General features: G+C 47.2%; 1 protein-coding gene across 5 annotated transcripts in view; it reads left to right on the forward strand.

The window, feature by feature from the left end:
- Nucleotides 1-14,511, forward strand: part of SLC9A8 (solute carrier family 9 member A8) — a 64,796-nt gene that overhangs the window by 28,589 nt on the left and 21,696 nt on the right. For all 5 annotated transcript variants that reach the window (XM_040459684.1, XM_040459685.1, XM_040459683.1 and 2 more), the window contains 3 exons: nt 4,079-4,180; nt 5,298-5,332; nt 10,780-10,923. In XM_040459684.1, the coding sequence (XP_040315618.1) occupies nt 4,079-4,180; nt 5,298-5,332; nt 10,780-10,923 (281 nt within the window). The remainder of the gene's footprint in view (nt 1-4,078; nt 4,181-5,297; nt 5,333-10,779; nt 10,924-14,511) is intronic.

Genomic DNA, 14,511 nt, shown 5'->3' on the forward strand with positions numbered 1-14,511 from the left:
AGGGAGAGCGCACGCGTGCACGCCCCACACCTGTGCGAGAGCAGGGGGGAGGCAGAGAGAGATGGGGTGGGGGGAATCCCAAGCAGGCTCCATGCTGTCAGCACAGAGCCCAGTGTGGGGCTTGATCCTGTGCACTGTGAGATCATGACCTGAGCCAAACCAAGAGTCAGATGCTCAACTAACTGAGCCACCCAGGTGCCCCTCTTTAAATGTACTTAAGTTTTAGGGGCGCCTGGGTGGCTTAGTCGGTTGGGCTTCCGACTTCAGCTCTGGTCATGATCTCGTGGTTCGTGAGTTCAAGCCCCGCGTTGGGGTCTGTGCTGACGGCTTGGAGCTTGGAGCCTGCTTCAGATTCTGTCTCTGTCTCTCTGTCCCTCCCCTACTCGCTCTCTGTCTCTCTGTCTCTCTCTCAAATGTAGTAAATAAATAAATAAATAAATAAATGTACTTCAGTTTTAAAATAAAAAAGTGACTCAACTTAAAATGTTAGTAATACATCAGTTATTTTCTGAATGTGATTAAAAATTGTGAAGGTTGGAAAGTTTGGCCTACCCTTGGACAGAGGAAAAGAGCCTGGACTTTAGAGCCAGAGAGACAGAGGTCTAATCATGCACTGCCTCCTACAGGTGTCTTTTGGGTAGAGTCAAAATTAAAAACAAAAAAAATCCCCCAAACCCTACCTCCTGGGTTGTTTGAAGGTTTGCACAAAATGAAAGAATGTATGCAGAGCATGACCCACCACATTAAATAATCGATGGTGTTCCTTGTTAACATCATCTATTATTAATATGACCACTGTCATTACTGATAACTTAGTAAATGAGTTAAATTTAGTCATGAGAGTTTTGTTAAAACATACTAATTAAATCTTTAGTTTTCCACCTGGATACTAAAACATAAATATTTTAAACTGTTCAGTCCAGGGGCGCCTGGGGGGCTCAGTCAGTTGAGCGTCCGACTTCGGCTCAGGTCATGATCTCACGGTCTGTGAGTTCGAGCCCCACATCAGGCTCTGTGCTGACAGCTCAGAGCCTGGTGCCTGTTTCAGATTCTGTGTCTCCCTCTCTCTCTGACCCTCCCCTGTTCATGCTCTTTCTCGGTCTCAAAAATAAATAAACGTTAAAAAAATTTTTTTTTTTAAAAAGGAACAGGCAAGAAGAAATTAAAAGTCAGTGTCTTTCACACTTTCATTTTATAAACAAATCTTAAAAGAACTATACGCAGATAAAAGAAAATATTTCAAAACAATGTGAAGTGGGAGTGCCCGGGTGGCTCAGTCAGTTAAGTATCCTACTCTTGATTTCCACTCAGGTCATGGCGTCAGCCATGAGATTGCGTCGGGCTCCGTGCTGACAGCCGGAGCCTGCTTGGGATTCTCTCTCTCTCTCTCTCTCTCTCTCTCTCTCTCTCTCTCTCTCTCTCAGAATAAATAAACATTTTTTTAAATAAAATTTTTTTTTAATTTAAAAAACAATGCTGAGGAAGTTGAGTTGATTTTTGCTTAAAAACATGACACTGTGATATTATATTAGAGCATATAAAATTTTTATTTTCTAATTTTTTGGAGGGAGGGAGATAAACTTGTTCAAAATTTGAGGAAAATAATAGTTTCTTAGAAAGACATTTGTTTGAAGATGGCTTTCCAGCAGGAAATGTGACAGTTTATGTGAAATGGACTAATGTGAGTTAGAAATGTGAATTCAGAGACTTCTGTTCACTTCTGTCCTCCCCAAAGAAGATAGGAAGTCAACTTTGAATGTTTTTAGTATTGCTGTATTTGTTGATGTAAATTTGAACTTGGAATAAAAATTTCAGTAAGATTCCCATCAGTTAATATGCATTAGATAGGCAGCTATTGGTTCTTTAAAATTATTAATATCATATAAAGAATAGGACATTAGTTATGTCAAAGAGAAACAGATAAATTTGCTCGGTGTAACAAAGGGAAGTTCTTTTAGTGTGGTAACTTGAATTTGGGTAAATTTTCAATATCCAGATTAATATTAACCAGCTACATAAATTATATTAGCATTAGATTCCTATAAACAGATCAAGACTTAATTTAATCTATTTTAACCTATTTTTTAACAACAAAAATTAATTAGCTCTTTGCAGAGAAAACTCCTAGATGAAAGCCTTTGGTTTAGAAAAAACAAATCATTGTGTTTGCCCTGAATATTTTAAAGTTTTTTGTGTGCTAAAGATTGATAAACCAGGCAAAATAATTGAATGTTAGATTATGGGCAGCCAAATCAAAATTGCAACAAAAGAAGCAAAAAAGCTTCCTGAAGGAGATAGGCTTGGTGGGGCCGTTGGTGTTGAGGTGAGGACATAACTTTGGAAGTGAGCTTTAAAATAGCAGTTCCTGTTGTCTGTGGCTTGACAGTTAAGTACAAAATGGGATTCCTCGTCTATGCCCACAATCAGGTATCGAGGTTCCTCGGTATTGTTCCTAAGTGGAGTCCACAGGATTCTAATAAATAGCTTAATTTTTTTTAATTTTACGGAAATTTGAAAGATTTACCATGCTACCAGGACGCAAATATATTCTCTTAAATGCTGTGAAGTATAGATGGAAATATTTTTTATCCGTCGTATTTGATGAGGTTACTAATAGAGTAAAATAAAGTTATTTAAGGGGCACCTGGCTGGCTCAGTCAGAGGGGCGTACGACTCCTGATCTTGGGGTCTTGAGTTCAAGTCTCACGTTGCATGTAGAAATTACTTAAATAAGTAAACTTTACATAGATAGACAGATGGATAGATAGCAAGCCCTGGACAGCAAACAGGAGTTTTTGATCATATAACGTATTATCTTGACATACTTTGTAATAATTCACCTTTTCTGAGGCGCCTGGCTGCCTCAGTTGGTGGAGTGCACAACTCTTGGTCTCACAGTTGTCTGTTCAAGCCCACATTGGGTATAGAGATTACTTTAAAATCTTTAAAAAGAATTAGGCACCTTTTCTTAATTAATTAAAAAATTATAGTTGTATAAATTTTGGACTTTGATCAGATGTGAAACACAGTTAATTCCTTCAGTACCTATTAATTATCTTCTATCTGACGGGCATTATGCCAGTAACTATGTTACATAACAGCAGACCAGGTCACTGCCGCCTCCACTGAGCTTATAGCTTAGTGGGACAGACAGACCTCAGTCAAATAGTTACATAAATGAATATAAGATTTTGGGCATGGGGCACCTGGGTGGCTCAGTTGGTTAAGGCGTCTGACTTCGGCTCAGATCATGATCTCATGGTTCATGAGTTGGAGCCCCCCATCGGGCCCTGTGCTGATGACTCAGAGCCTGGATTCTGTGTCTTCCTCTCTCTTTGTCCCTCCCCTGCTCGCTCTCTCTCTCTCCCTCTCTCAAAAATAAATAAGCATTAAAAAAAATAATAATAAAAAAAAAAAGATTTTGGCCATGTACCAGGAGAGGGTCATTGTGCACTGAGAGCATAGGATAGGATTTGCCCTGGCTAAAAGATCAGAGCAGGCCTCCTTCAGGAAGAGTCAAGCTGTCCTCAGATCTTCAGATGATTCGGGTTCACCAAGCAAGGAGAAAGGAAGAGTGGTCCAAGCCCAGGAAGCATAATATGTTCTAAGAACCATAAGCTACCAGTGTGACCAGAACCCAGAGAACAAAGGGGAGGTGTGAGGCCTTCACAGGGGGTAGAACCATCCAGGCTTTGGTTGGGTTTTGAGTGGAAGTGGGAGGTCAGGGTGGAGGCATCATAATCAGGCTTGGCTTTTCCAAAGCTCATTCTGGAAGCCCTTGAAGAGCTAGAGGGGGAGGGGCCCCACTGGTTCGGGCAGTTCCTAGCAGCAGTCCAGGGTGAGGTGATGGCGGCTTGCACGAGGGCCCCATCGATGTGAATGACTCGGGGAAGGTCACACCATGACACCTGGCTCCCCGTTAGGCGTGGGGGTGAGGGAGGACTGCCAGGTCTCCAGCCAAACCAGGTAGGCGGCGGTGTCCTTTGCAGAGAATCAGAGGGCTGGGTGGGGGGTGAGTGCCTTCACTGACTGGACCGGCTTCCCTAATCAGTCCTCTCATTGCTGCTTTTTCAAACAGGGTAACTTCTTTCAAAATATTGGTTCCATCACCCTGTTTGCTGTCTTCGGTACGGCAATTTCCGCTTTTGTAGTAGGTGGAGGAATTTATTTTCTGGGTCAGGTAAGAAAAACATCTTTGAAAAATCCTGAAAATCTTACGTTCTTAGAGATAGTGCAGGGGGATGGGGTAGGGACAGACACCTCGTGGGGCCTGTGTTTCATGTTCAAGGTAAACACTGTCCTGGAAGGAAATCCAAACTCATATGAGGCACAGTAAAAGCATGCTGAAATTGTTTCTAAGTGTCCTCGAAGAGCTTTGGTGTCTGGAATTGAGTGGATCTTCTCCATCATACCCAAAAGTATTTGATCTTACCTGCAAACCAATAATTTAAGACCTAATACTAAAATTAAAGCAGAATATATACCATCAAGGTCTTTAGATTATAACAGTATCAGTTGTGTTCTCAGGTAAATGGAATCAAAGTTAAATACTGTGTCTCAGTAAACATTTGCATTTTAAAAATCAAACTCGATTCTGAATATGTTCACTCAATTCTAAGCTGTCCACCTATAGAATTGTATACTCCGGATTTTCCACTATTGCTAAACCAATTCCCAGTGTCATCAATTGGATGTTCTGTACTTTGAGTTCAAATTAATTTGAATTAATTTAAACCAAACCTACCCAGAAAGGTAATATGTATACTTTTGTACTCTGCATGTGTATGCACGTCATAGTTCTTTTCTTTTATGGTTACTTGCACAAAGTTTGCCTGCCCCCGTTCTGTGGACTGAGGGTCAGAGTCGGGCATCTGGGTGACCAGCAGGCCTCTCGTGTGTGTCAGATGTGTTTGCTTCTGTTGGTGGCTGTCGGCCAAAGCCCACTGCATCTGATTGTCCCCTGAACTGCTGCCACAGTGGCACCAGAATAGATCTGTCTGTCATGCAACCTTCATTGCTCAGCTTCTAGTAGCAAATGGGAATAAACTTCAGAAAACTATACTTAATTTGGCTTGAAAATGTAGCATTCTTTTCTGTACTTTTGTTGTATAATGATTGAATGCATGCTTAAACTGAAACTTAGGAGTTTTCTTTATGTTTCAAGTGGTTTGGGGACTGAAGATTAATGTCCTTATTAGTTTCTAATAAAGCACTAATGGACATTTTAATCTTCTTGGCTGTTCTCCAGGGGTTTTTTTTTTGTGTGTGTCTATGTGTTTGTGTGTTTTATTTTACAGGCTGATGTAATCTCTAAACTCAACATGACAGACAGGTAAATCTTTCATACTGTCACCCCCGTGTGACTACTTTTCAAACTGGGGATAGTTTTCTCCACCTTGATTCCTGGGTGCGGTATTTCTCTATTCTGTCTCTCTTTTTGTTTTGAGGATGATTTCTGCTGAATTAACTTGTGGCTCAGAAATTAATCACAACCATATTGTGGAATTTTGAATATCTCTAGTCAGAGCATTGCTGATTGGAATAATTGATTTATTTTAAGCCTTGGAGGGAATATCTCTGGTCAGTTAACTGCACCCTGTCCCCAACACCACTCACTGCATCTTGCATTATCCAGAATCATCTTCACCTAATTTCTGAGTCTTTTCAGTGGCCACTTGATAGATTCGGGATGGAGGGGGGAGTGAGGTGTGTATCTTTACTCTGGGGTTCCCACCAAGCCAGGCATGGGGTAGGGTGCGGGGAGCAGGCAGGGCCAAGGTCTCCACTGTGCATATCTTCCTCAGTCTGAAGCTACTCCAGTGAGCACTCAGAGTTGCCAAGAGCCCAGCTCAGGAATTTCCTTCATCAACTTAGCAAGAAGCAACCGAGGCCTCTGTCTCCTGGATGGTACCAGATCCAGTGCTAAGAAAGTGCACAAGCAGAGTGAGGCCTGGTTTCGTCCCCTCGCTGGGAAGTCTGTCGAATGTACAGCCTTGGTCTGTGTTTCTGCACCATGAGTGCTTGCCTTTGTGGCCTGGCTGGGGGCTAGGAAGCCCGGGCTCAGGTGTCCGCCCCAGCTCTCTCCTGTCAGGCCGGTCAGAGCCATCAGTCTTCAGCAACTTGGGGACTAGAATCTCGAAGCCATTTTCGCGGGAAGTGTGCCTCTGAGAACAGCCAGTGCAATCTCCTCTTCCCCCAGGGACATAAATTTTGGAGCTTTTGTTGTAAGATAGTCTTGTTATATAAACAAGTAGCAAAAATCACATTCTTATTCTATAAGGAGCTAGAAATAAAGCAGCACTGAGGCCCCGCATTTTGTAAGTATTTTGCAAGTGAAGAGAACTGCCCTGTACCTAGTCATACAAAGGAAGATGTCACAGCATTCAGTCCTTCAACGTGTTCTGGGTCAACTGGTTAGAGATACAGAAATGCTTGATAAATTCTTGTGAAACAGAATTAAACCGATGTTTGTTGGGAGGTTCAGGGAGAGAGGAGTAAAAGAATTGTCCCTTAGACAAGCAGAATAAGCCAGGTAGGGATTCTCTCTCGATGTGCAGGCACTTCCTTTCCTGTTAGAAAGTGACCTTCCCGCAGACTGGGAGTGCTCTGGGGAAAATTAGCCAGCAGTTGCAAACCTGCAGCCACAGGGCCTGGCCAAGCACTTACCAGAGGGAACTTCCAGGTGTCTGGGGGTGGCCGTGGTGGGGATCTGAAGTGTGCACCCTGTCTGAAAGGGACAGCCACTTCTCAGCTCTACCTGGTCATCGCCATGTGGGAATGCAGGCACAGAATTACTGGATATTAACTTTTTTTTTTTTTTTTTTTTTTTTTTTCAAAAGAGGCCAGGTTTCTAGATTTTAATTAGGGAATTTCCTACTTTTTTTTTTTTAATTTTTTTAATATTTATTTCTGAGACAGAGAGAGACAGAGCACAAGTAGGGGAGGGGCAGAGAGAGAGAGGGAGACACAGAATCCGAAGCAGGCTCCAGGCTCCGAGCTGTCAGCACAGGGCCCGACGCGGGGCTCGAACTCACAGACCGTGAGATCATTACCTGAGCTGAAGTCGGACGCTTAACCGACTGAGCCACCCGGGCACCCCAGGAATTTCCTAGCTTTTAAATGTTAACAACTTACTTTTTTTTAAGTTTATTTATTTATTTTGAGAGAGAAAGAGAGAGAACACACGTGTGCATGAGAGGGGCAGAGAGAAAGAGAGAGGGAGAGAGAGAGAATTCCAAGCAGGCCACGTGCTGTCAGTGTGCCGAGCCCAACACGGGGCTCGAACTAACTCACAAACCTGCGAGATCCTGACCCAAGCCAAAGCCAAGGGTCAGACACCCAACTGACTGAGCCACCCAGGTGCCCCAAAAGCTGACAACTTATAATCAGTTTTTCAAAACACCACTTAGGTCAAACATAAGACCCACAGACCTCTGCACGATAGAAAACATAAAAATAACTTTGTTACACAGAGGATTGTATTGTAGAGACGTTTCTGCTGGAGAGAGATGTCACTTGTAGATACATCTGAGTCCCTTCACCTCAGTCTGTTTCCTTTTCGCTTGGTTGGTGTTGCTGTCTCTTTTGAGATGATAGAATAAATCAAGAAAACACACTTCTCAGTTAAACTTGTAGCTACTGACCTTTTAGAGGACGAGCCACAAAAGAGGGTGAGGCAGCAAGTCACGCCACAGCGAAATGACTCCTTAGAGTCCGACCTCTCAATGAATCAGGCTGTTCATACTTCAGTACTCCAGGAAAACTCTGCCCCAGTACAGATCCCCAGCCCAAGCTGAGTGTGTCAGATGATTTCTGCAAAGCATTGCCCCCCAACTGTGTATATGAAAATTCCAAAGACACAGAAAAGGTAAAGCATGTGCAGTTCACGCCCAAAAGACCACCAGCTGGGTTCTACGATGACTGTGTCACTGAATTTGCTTTAGCACAGATCTTTCCATCCGTCCATCCCTCTGTCCATTCATCAGTTGGTCTTTTAGCTCCTGCTCTGGCTTCAGTTCAGGTTCCCACAGGGACCGTGACAAAGAACATCAACCAGGCCTCTTTTAGCAAAACTGACACCCAACGCAACTAGTTTTAGCAAAAAACCAAAAAACAAAAAAGGTTGTTGACTTATAGAACTGAAGGGTCCTGGAGTGATGGCTTCTGGCCTGACAGCCTCCAGGACTCTCTCACTGTGTCTCCGTCCGTTCCTCCTGACGGGCTTCATCCTTGGACACACTTGCCCCGCGTGGCAGCACTGGTGGCTCTGGGCTCACCCCCCCCCCCCTCGCTTTAGCATCGCCGCCCAAGGGGCCAACCTGATTCCCAGTGGCCTGGTAAAATGCCCGGTGATGGCCCTCTCTGACCAAACTCGGGTCCCCTGCCCACTCCTAGAGCCCCACGCAACTATACAGGTGGAGGGTTGGAGAGGTGTGGCTCCCCAAATGGAAGTTGGGGTGCTTGTTACCAAAACCGGGGGTGTGGATGCTGAGCACAGAGAACCATAGCTGCTTGGCCGCACTGTCCTCAGAAATGGACGAAAGGGACCAACCGAGCCGCACAAAGTCGGCACCCGACACAGGAGCCACCAAAGGCTCCCAGGTTCCTCCTCTGTCACCTCCCTCTCTCCTTCAGAGTATCCTTTTCAGAAGTTGTTTTTCCTGAGGCCCATGGCGATTTACCCCGGGGTGAGGAGAGGGAATCAAAGACAAAGGAAGAGACCAGCTCTGTGTCCGGGCTGCAACAGGAGGGCCTCAAGGCCGGGCTGCCCACAGAACAGGGCCCCTCGGGTTGGCAGCCGTTCGGTGGTGTTGCCTGTCCTTCTCTCCCTGGCCTTCCTCTTCCCTCCCTCCCGCCTGCCTTCCACAAATTCCTCTGGGTCGTGCTCAGTACAGATCCTGAGAATATACCCATGACTAAAACATAGTACCCACCTGCTTGGCACTCTGAGTGAGGGCAAGAGGCAGGTGACATGTGTCAGCCTCGGTGAGAACAGGGCAAGTCTCGAACTGAGCTCTGGACTGGGACTGTCTTTCGGGGTCCGCCCCTCAGCTTGGGACCCAGCTGTCCTTGAGGTGAGCAGGCTGTCCCGCACGAGTCCGCATTAATTCAACACAGGGAGCTGCCCGGGAAACCAGCATGCCAGATGACCGACTTACAAAGCAGGCTGCGGCTGGCAAGGCAGCCAGGCAGCTCGTCCCCCCGGCTCTGCTTACCCCGAGCCTGGGCTCACGTGACTGTGCAGAGCGGCTGAGCGTGGGTAGGCCCACCACCACGCTGGGCGAGTAGCTCCCCCTTCCCTTCCAGGCTGCGAGCTTGGTGAGGGCATGAAACAGAGGCGGATGGTCTCTGGCTTACATCTCTCTCCGGGTCTGTCCCCTTGAGAGCCCCTGTTTTGTCTTACGTGGTGGAAGGGGGCAGACCTAATCTGTCTGCTGATCTAGAAAGGAAGAGCCAGGCACGGCATGTGGCATTGAGGGGATCGCAAGGCCTGCAAGGACTCCCAAAGGGTAGAAAGAAACAGGCAGAGAGGATAAGTCATCCAGACTCCTGGGGAGGCCCACGGGGCCCTGCCTCACTTGCCAGCCTCTGACATCTGCCGCTGCCTCTCACGGGGCCGCTGCCACACTCACCGGCTTCTCGGGCCGCCAAGTTTGCCCCCACCTCAGAGGGAGCTTGCTGCTGTCTCTGTCCCCAGATCCTGACTTGGCCATCTGCTTCCTGTCATGTAGGCCCTTGTTTAAGTAAGTGTCATCTCTTCAGAGAAGCCTTTTCTGACCATCCGCTGTGAGTGGCCCACCCCCTGCCACCCACCAGATCACTCTGATCTCCTGTGTAACGCTTGCCATTTTTCCAAACTGGCCTTAGTCTCTGGATGTTGCTGTAACCAGCGTCTCGGTGAGGAGCACGGACTTGGGGCCAGGCGGCCCGTGTTTGGATCCTGGGTCTTGCCACTTCTCAGCTGTCTGACCTCGGGCAAGTTGCTTACCCTCATTGTCCCTCCACCTGCGCTATGTAACCGTGGTGGTAATGGTACCACCTCACGTGGTTGCCGTGTGGAGCGCTGAGTTCCTAGACGTCAAGGGCTCGGAACAGTGCCTGGGACGCGGCAAGCGCCGCACGAAGGTTTGCTGTCATTACGGCCTCAGTGCCTGCAACATGCCAGGCAACTAATACCTCTTTGTCGGTGGTAGTTACACCTTCCTGGGCACTGTTGGGGAAGCCCCTGGCCCGGAGGGAGGCAGCCCTGGTGTTGGTGTCCCCCAGCCCAGCCACCCATCCCCTCGAGGCACGGCAGAGTTGCCTCCGACTTCGGCACTTTCTTAGATGCCGCAAGTCTGAGTAGAGGCTGTGGTCGGTCACAGGGGGCACTCTAGTGGCCTGGTGGCAAGGGGAGAAGCAGAGGTCACACCCAGGAGTTCGTGGGGCCTGTGGGTGAGGCCCCCCCTGAGCCATCATGCTTCCAGCTGCTCTGACAAAGAGCTAGGCTGGGATGTCTGTAATGTCCATCTATCTGTCACCGGTCAGATAAAGTCTTGGTACTTCGGTGGAAAACCAGGCCGTTTCTAACAAAGGCTTGTGGAGCGGGCCTTTCACCGCCCCACCCACAGTGTCAGCCAGCAGATGTTACAAGTGGGGAAAATACACCACCTTCTGGAGTTACTTCAGCCCCAGTGTGTATTAGTACGTTAGACACATGCAGTCTTGGCTTGGATGTTTTATATGTGGACTATGTGACAAGCATTGCAGAATCACCCCTTCTTTTTCTCTTCTTTGCAGCTTTGCATTTGGCTCCCTGATTTCTGCTGTGGATCCAGTGGCCACTATTGCTATTTTCAATGCGCTTCATGTGGACCCAGTGCTCAACATGCTGGTGTTTGGAGAGAGTATTCTCAACGACGCCGTCTCCATTGTCCTGACCAAGTGAGTGTCCTTTCTTCAAGGACGGCACTGAAGGTCCTTGTAGCAAAGGGACAGGTATTTCCATGCAGTCCTTGTCGTCTGGGTGATGGGTTCACTCGCTTCTCTGTCTTCTGTCCTGAGAAGCCCTGTCACCCCCGGCAGGACTGTCAAGGTCCCGGCTGATTCGAGGAGGGCCTGCCTTCTAGGACCTACCTGGCAGCAGTGGTTTCAAGTCCACCTTCTTGTCGGCACCCCTGGGGGTGCTTATTAGCCAGAGCCCTCCCAGGCCCCACCCTCACAGCTTCTGATTCATTTGTTTTGGGGTAGGTCCCAAGAACTTAGGCTTTTGGGAGTTTGTTTTGTTTTGTCTTAGAGAGAGAAGGCTCGAGTGAGCAAGGGGGCAGAGAGAGAGAGAGATCTGTTTAGCAAGTTCCCCCATTATTGGCTTTTTCACATTTCTCTTGGCAAAAATTTCTATGGCTTTATTAGGAAATTCTCAGACATCATGCTGTAGATAAGACCTTTAAAAAATCTGATGGCAATATTTTTTTCTTGTTTAGGATCTACTCTGAAAGCCTTTTAGCTTTTGGGTTTTAACTTTGGTTCCGTGTCTTGACTACACGTACTGAACATTCGTGATAAAGTATTTTGTCCAAATTGGAGGTGACATCATGAGTTATTTTTACACATTGGGAGCTCAACTCAGCTGCTTTATGTCTAATTTATTTTGCTTTTAAAAATCTGTCAGAAGGAGGATCTCTTCTGAGCTTTTCCAAGAGGAAAGAAAAGGTTAAAGGTTTTCTGTTAAAGACTTTGACAGAAGGGTAAAGATGAGAAGATACTTTCTTTTGAAAATGAGAGATGATGGAGTCGCTGTAACTAGCCAAAGTTTCTTCCTGGAAAAGTGCTTTTTTGAAGGCCAAGATCGCCTGTGATGGCAGTTCCCAAAACTGGCTCCGTGCGCCACAAGCGTGTGTAGCTTCCAGCCCCCGCCCCCCCTCACCACTGCTGGTATCCGGCCCGGGGTGGAACACGCTCAAGGCCGGCCGTCCACCCCCAGCGTCTGGCGAGGGCCCTCCATGTGCCAGACGTCACTCAGAGACCCGCTGGACTAGACGGAGCTCAATCCAAGGTGGGGGAAAGCTGCTCACGGAAAAGTGAGCCCAGTGCCTTGAGTACGAGAGACAGACAGCCATGCTGAGGGGTTCGAGTGAGGCTTCTCAGCCAAGTTGTCCGTGAGCCGGTCGGCATATTCAGGTTGAAGAGGAGAGAGAGGGGAGGGTCGGGGAGCAGTACAGGAGAGGACCGCTTCAGCTTTCCTTGGTTATAGGGTGGAATCACGTCTTGTTTCAGAGTGGGCTTCACAGATGATTGCTTTCAAAGTGACCTGACACGTGTGTCTTTGCAGCTGAATATCTGAATGAATTACCCCTTTTTTTGAGGTTTTCACTTTCAAAAGTTCCAGAAAGCTATCTTCTGCTTCTTCGGGGGTTTTTTAAATTTTTTCTTTTTAATATTTATTTATTTTTGAGAGAAAGACCAGAGTGCGAGCAGGGGAGGCGCAGAGAGAGAGGGAGACACAGAATGCGAAGCAGGCTGCAGGCTCTGAGCTGTCAGCACAGAACCCAACACCGGGCTTGAACCCACGAGCCACGAGACCATGACCTGAGCCAAAAACGGACACTTAACCGACTGAGCCACCCAGGCGCCCCTTCGTTAATTTTAATTAAATTATTTTTAGCTTTGATTTGTTAGTATGACGATTTATTCTTACAATAATTGCTGTGGAGGAAACCTTCTTGCGCTCTCCGGCCGCAGCGTAAGCTCACAGAATGGATCCTGAAGCAGCCTTGTCTCGTATTCTTCAAAGTGTGAGAAAAGGACCTGAAAAACAAAAATGTAGAAATTTGCCAGGTCAGAAAGAGTCCAAATTCTAATTTCATTTATGTTGAGAAATTGTTGGCCTCTGTCCTGGGTCTCCTGTCAACCCTTGGTGTGACCTCACCAGTGAGTCACTTCCGTGGGGCCTCCGCATGAACGGAAAGCAAGGCTCCAACCAGCGTACCAGCCGTGGCCACGATATGGGGGTCGGGGCCGGGCACTGTGTGCAGGTGGCCTGCAGATCCGTTTGGGAACTGTGGGTGAGCACTTGCCCGGTGAGAACCCCTGCTGGCTCTCAGCACTCCCCAAGGTGGGGCGTTGACCTGTGGTCTGCTGGGAAAGAAAGGGGTGGGGGAGTTGTGCATTCAGGTCCCTTTGGAAACTTGTGCGAGAAAAGTTAGATTGCTTTTTTGCAGGAGTTTTCAGAACCTTTGTTATGTTACACTGTGCTGCGAATCACTACTGAAAACTTCCTGAGGTTATTTGACCAAGCTACCCTTTTATCAGAGATTATCCCACTTTAAAATGATAGCAATTCATGAAACACTGATTCATGAAACTGAGTATTTCTATTGACAATTCTTTGTTTTGTTTACGGATTCAGCAGAAATTTACTGAGTGTCTTTGTATACTAGGCTCTGCCTTAGGCCCTGGATATGTGGCAGTGAACGAGATGGATGCAGGCATGGGCTTCATGAATGACTCATGACTTTGGCACTTGCTGTGAAGAAGTAAGGGACCAGGAGAGCCTGTAATATGTGAAGGGGTCAGGGCGGCTGGCCCTGAGGGAGTGACATTGGCCCTCGGTTCTGAGGAACAAACTGGGGAGTTAGCTGGGGGCAGGGAACAGTGAAAGATGACCTACAGAGAGGTGCCCATGACAGTGGGGTCCTTTCTGAATGAGGAGATGGGGTCATGAGGGCAGAGGAGTCACCTCATGCATAGACAGACTGGCCTTCCTCCTGAAAAGCAGCAGGAAACTGTTGCTGGGTTTGAACCGGCCAGTAACCCGATCAGATTGTGTATTTTAAAGGGATCATCCAGGCCAGTGAGTGGAGAATGGGTCGGTCCCTTAGGAAGACAAGGATGTTTGGACAGAGTGATGGAGCACAAGGCCCGGAACAGAGGATGGTAAGGGACGGAAGGAGAGAAGTGGATGGGCTTGAGAGTAGTCTAAGGGTAGAATCCGTTAGGAGGAGGGTCTTTAATGACAGAATAACTTCGTTGTAATGGTATAATGGTTTTCCCTTTGGGGAGAAAACCGTTCATTGAATTGAATGGCTTCTGACATTTTACTTTGTTCTATTAGCCTAAAAGGAAAGTTCTTTTAATTCTCCCTAATGCCTCCTAAATCCACTCTCTCAGCCTGTACCCAGTGACACTTTTTTTTTTTTTTTTTTTTTTGTAATTTAAGTTTAAGTTTATTTATTTATTTTGAGAGAGAGAGAGAAAGAGCCTGAGCAAGAGAGGGACAGAGAGAGAGGGAGAGAGAATCCCAAGCGGTTAGCGCAGAGCCTGATGCGGGGCTCGAACTCATGAACCGTGAGATCATGACCTGAGCTGAAACCAGGAGTCGGACAGTTAACCCACTGAGCCACCCAGGCGCCCTCCCAGGTCGCCCCATTCTCATCTGATTTCCTGCCATGGCTTCAATGATCCCCCCCCAGCAGGATCCCTCCCCCCAGGATCCCCCCCACCACCACCAGACTGGAAACACTGCCCATGGCT

This window comes from Herpailurus yagouaroundi, unplaced genomic scaffold (assembly GCF_014898765.1).
Source record: "Herpailurus yagouaroundi ecotype Mexico unplaced genomic scaffold, PumYag 246, whole genome shotgun sequence".
Classification (NCBI taxonomy): Eukaryota; Metazoa; Chordata; class Mammalia; order Carnivora; family Felidae; genus Herpailurus; species Herpailurus yagouaroundi.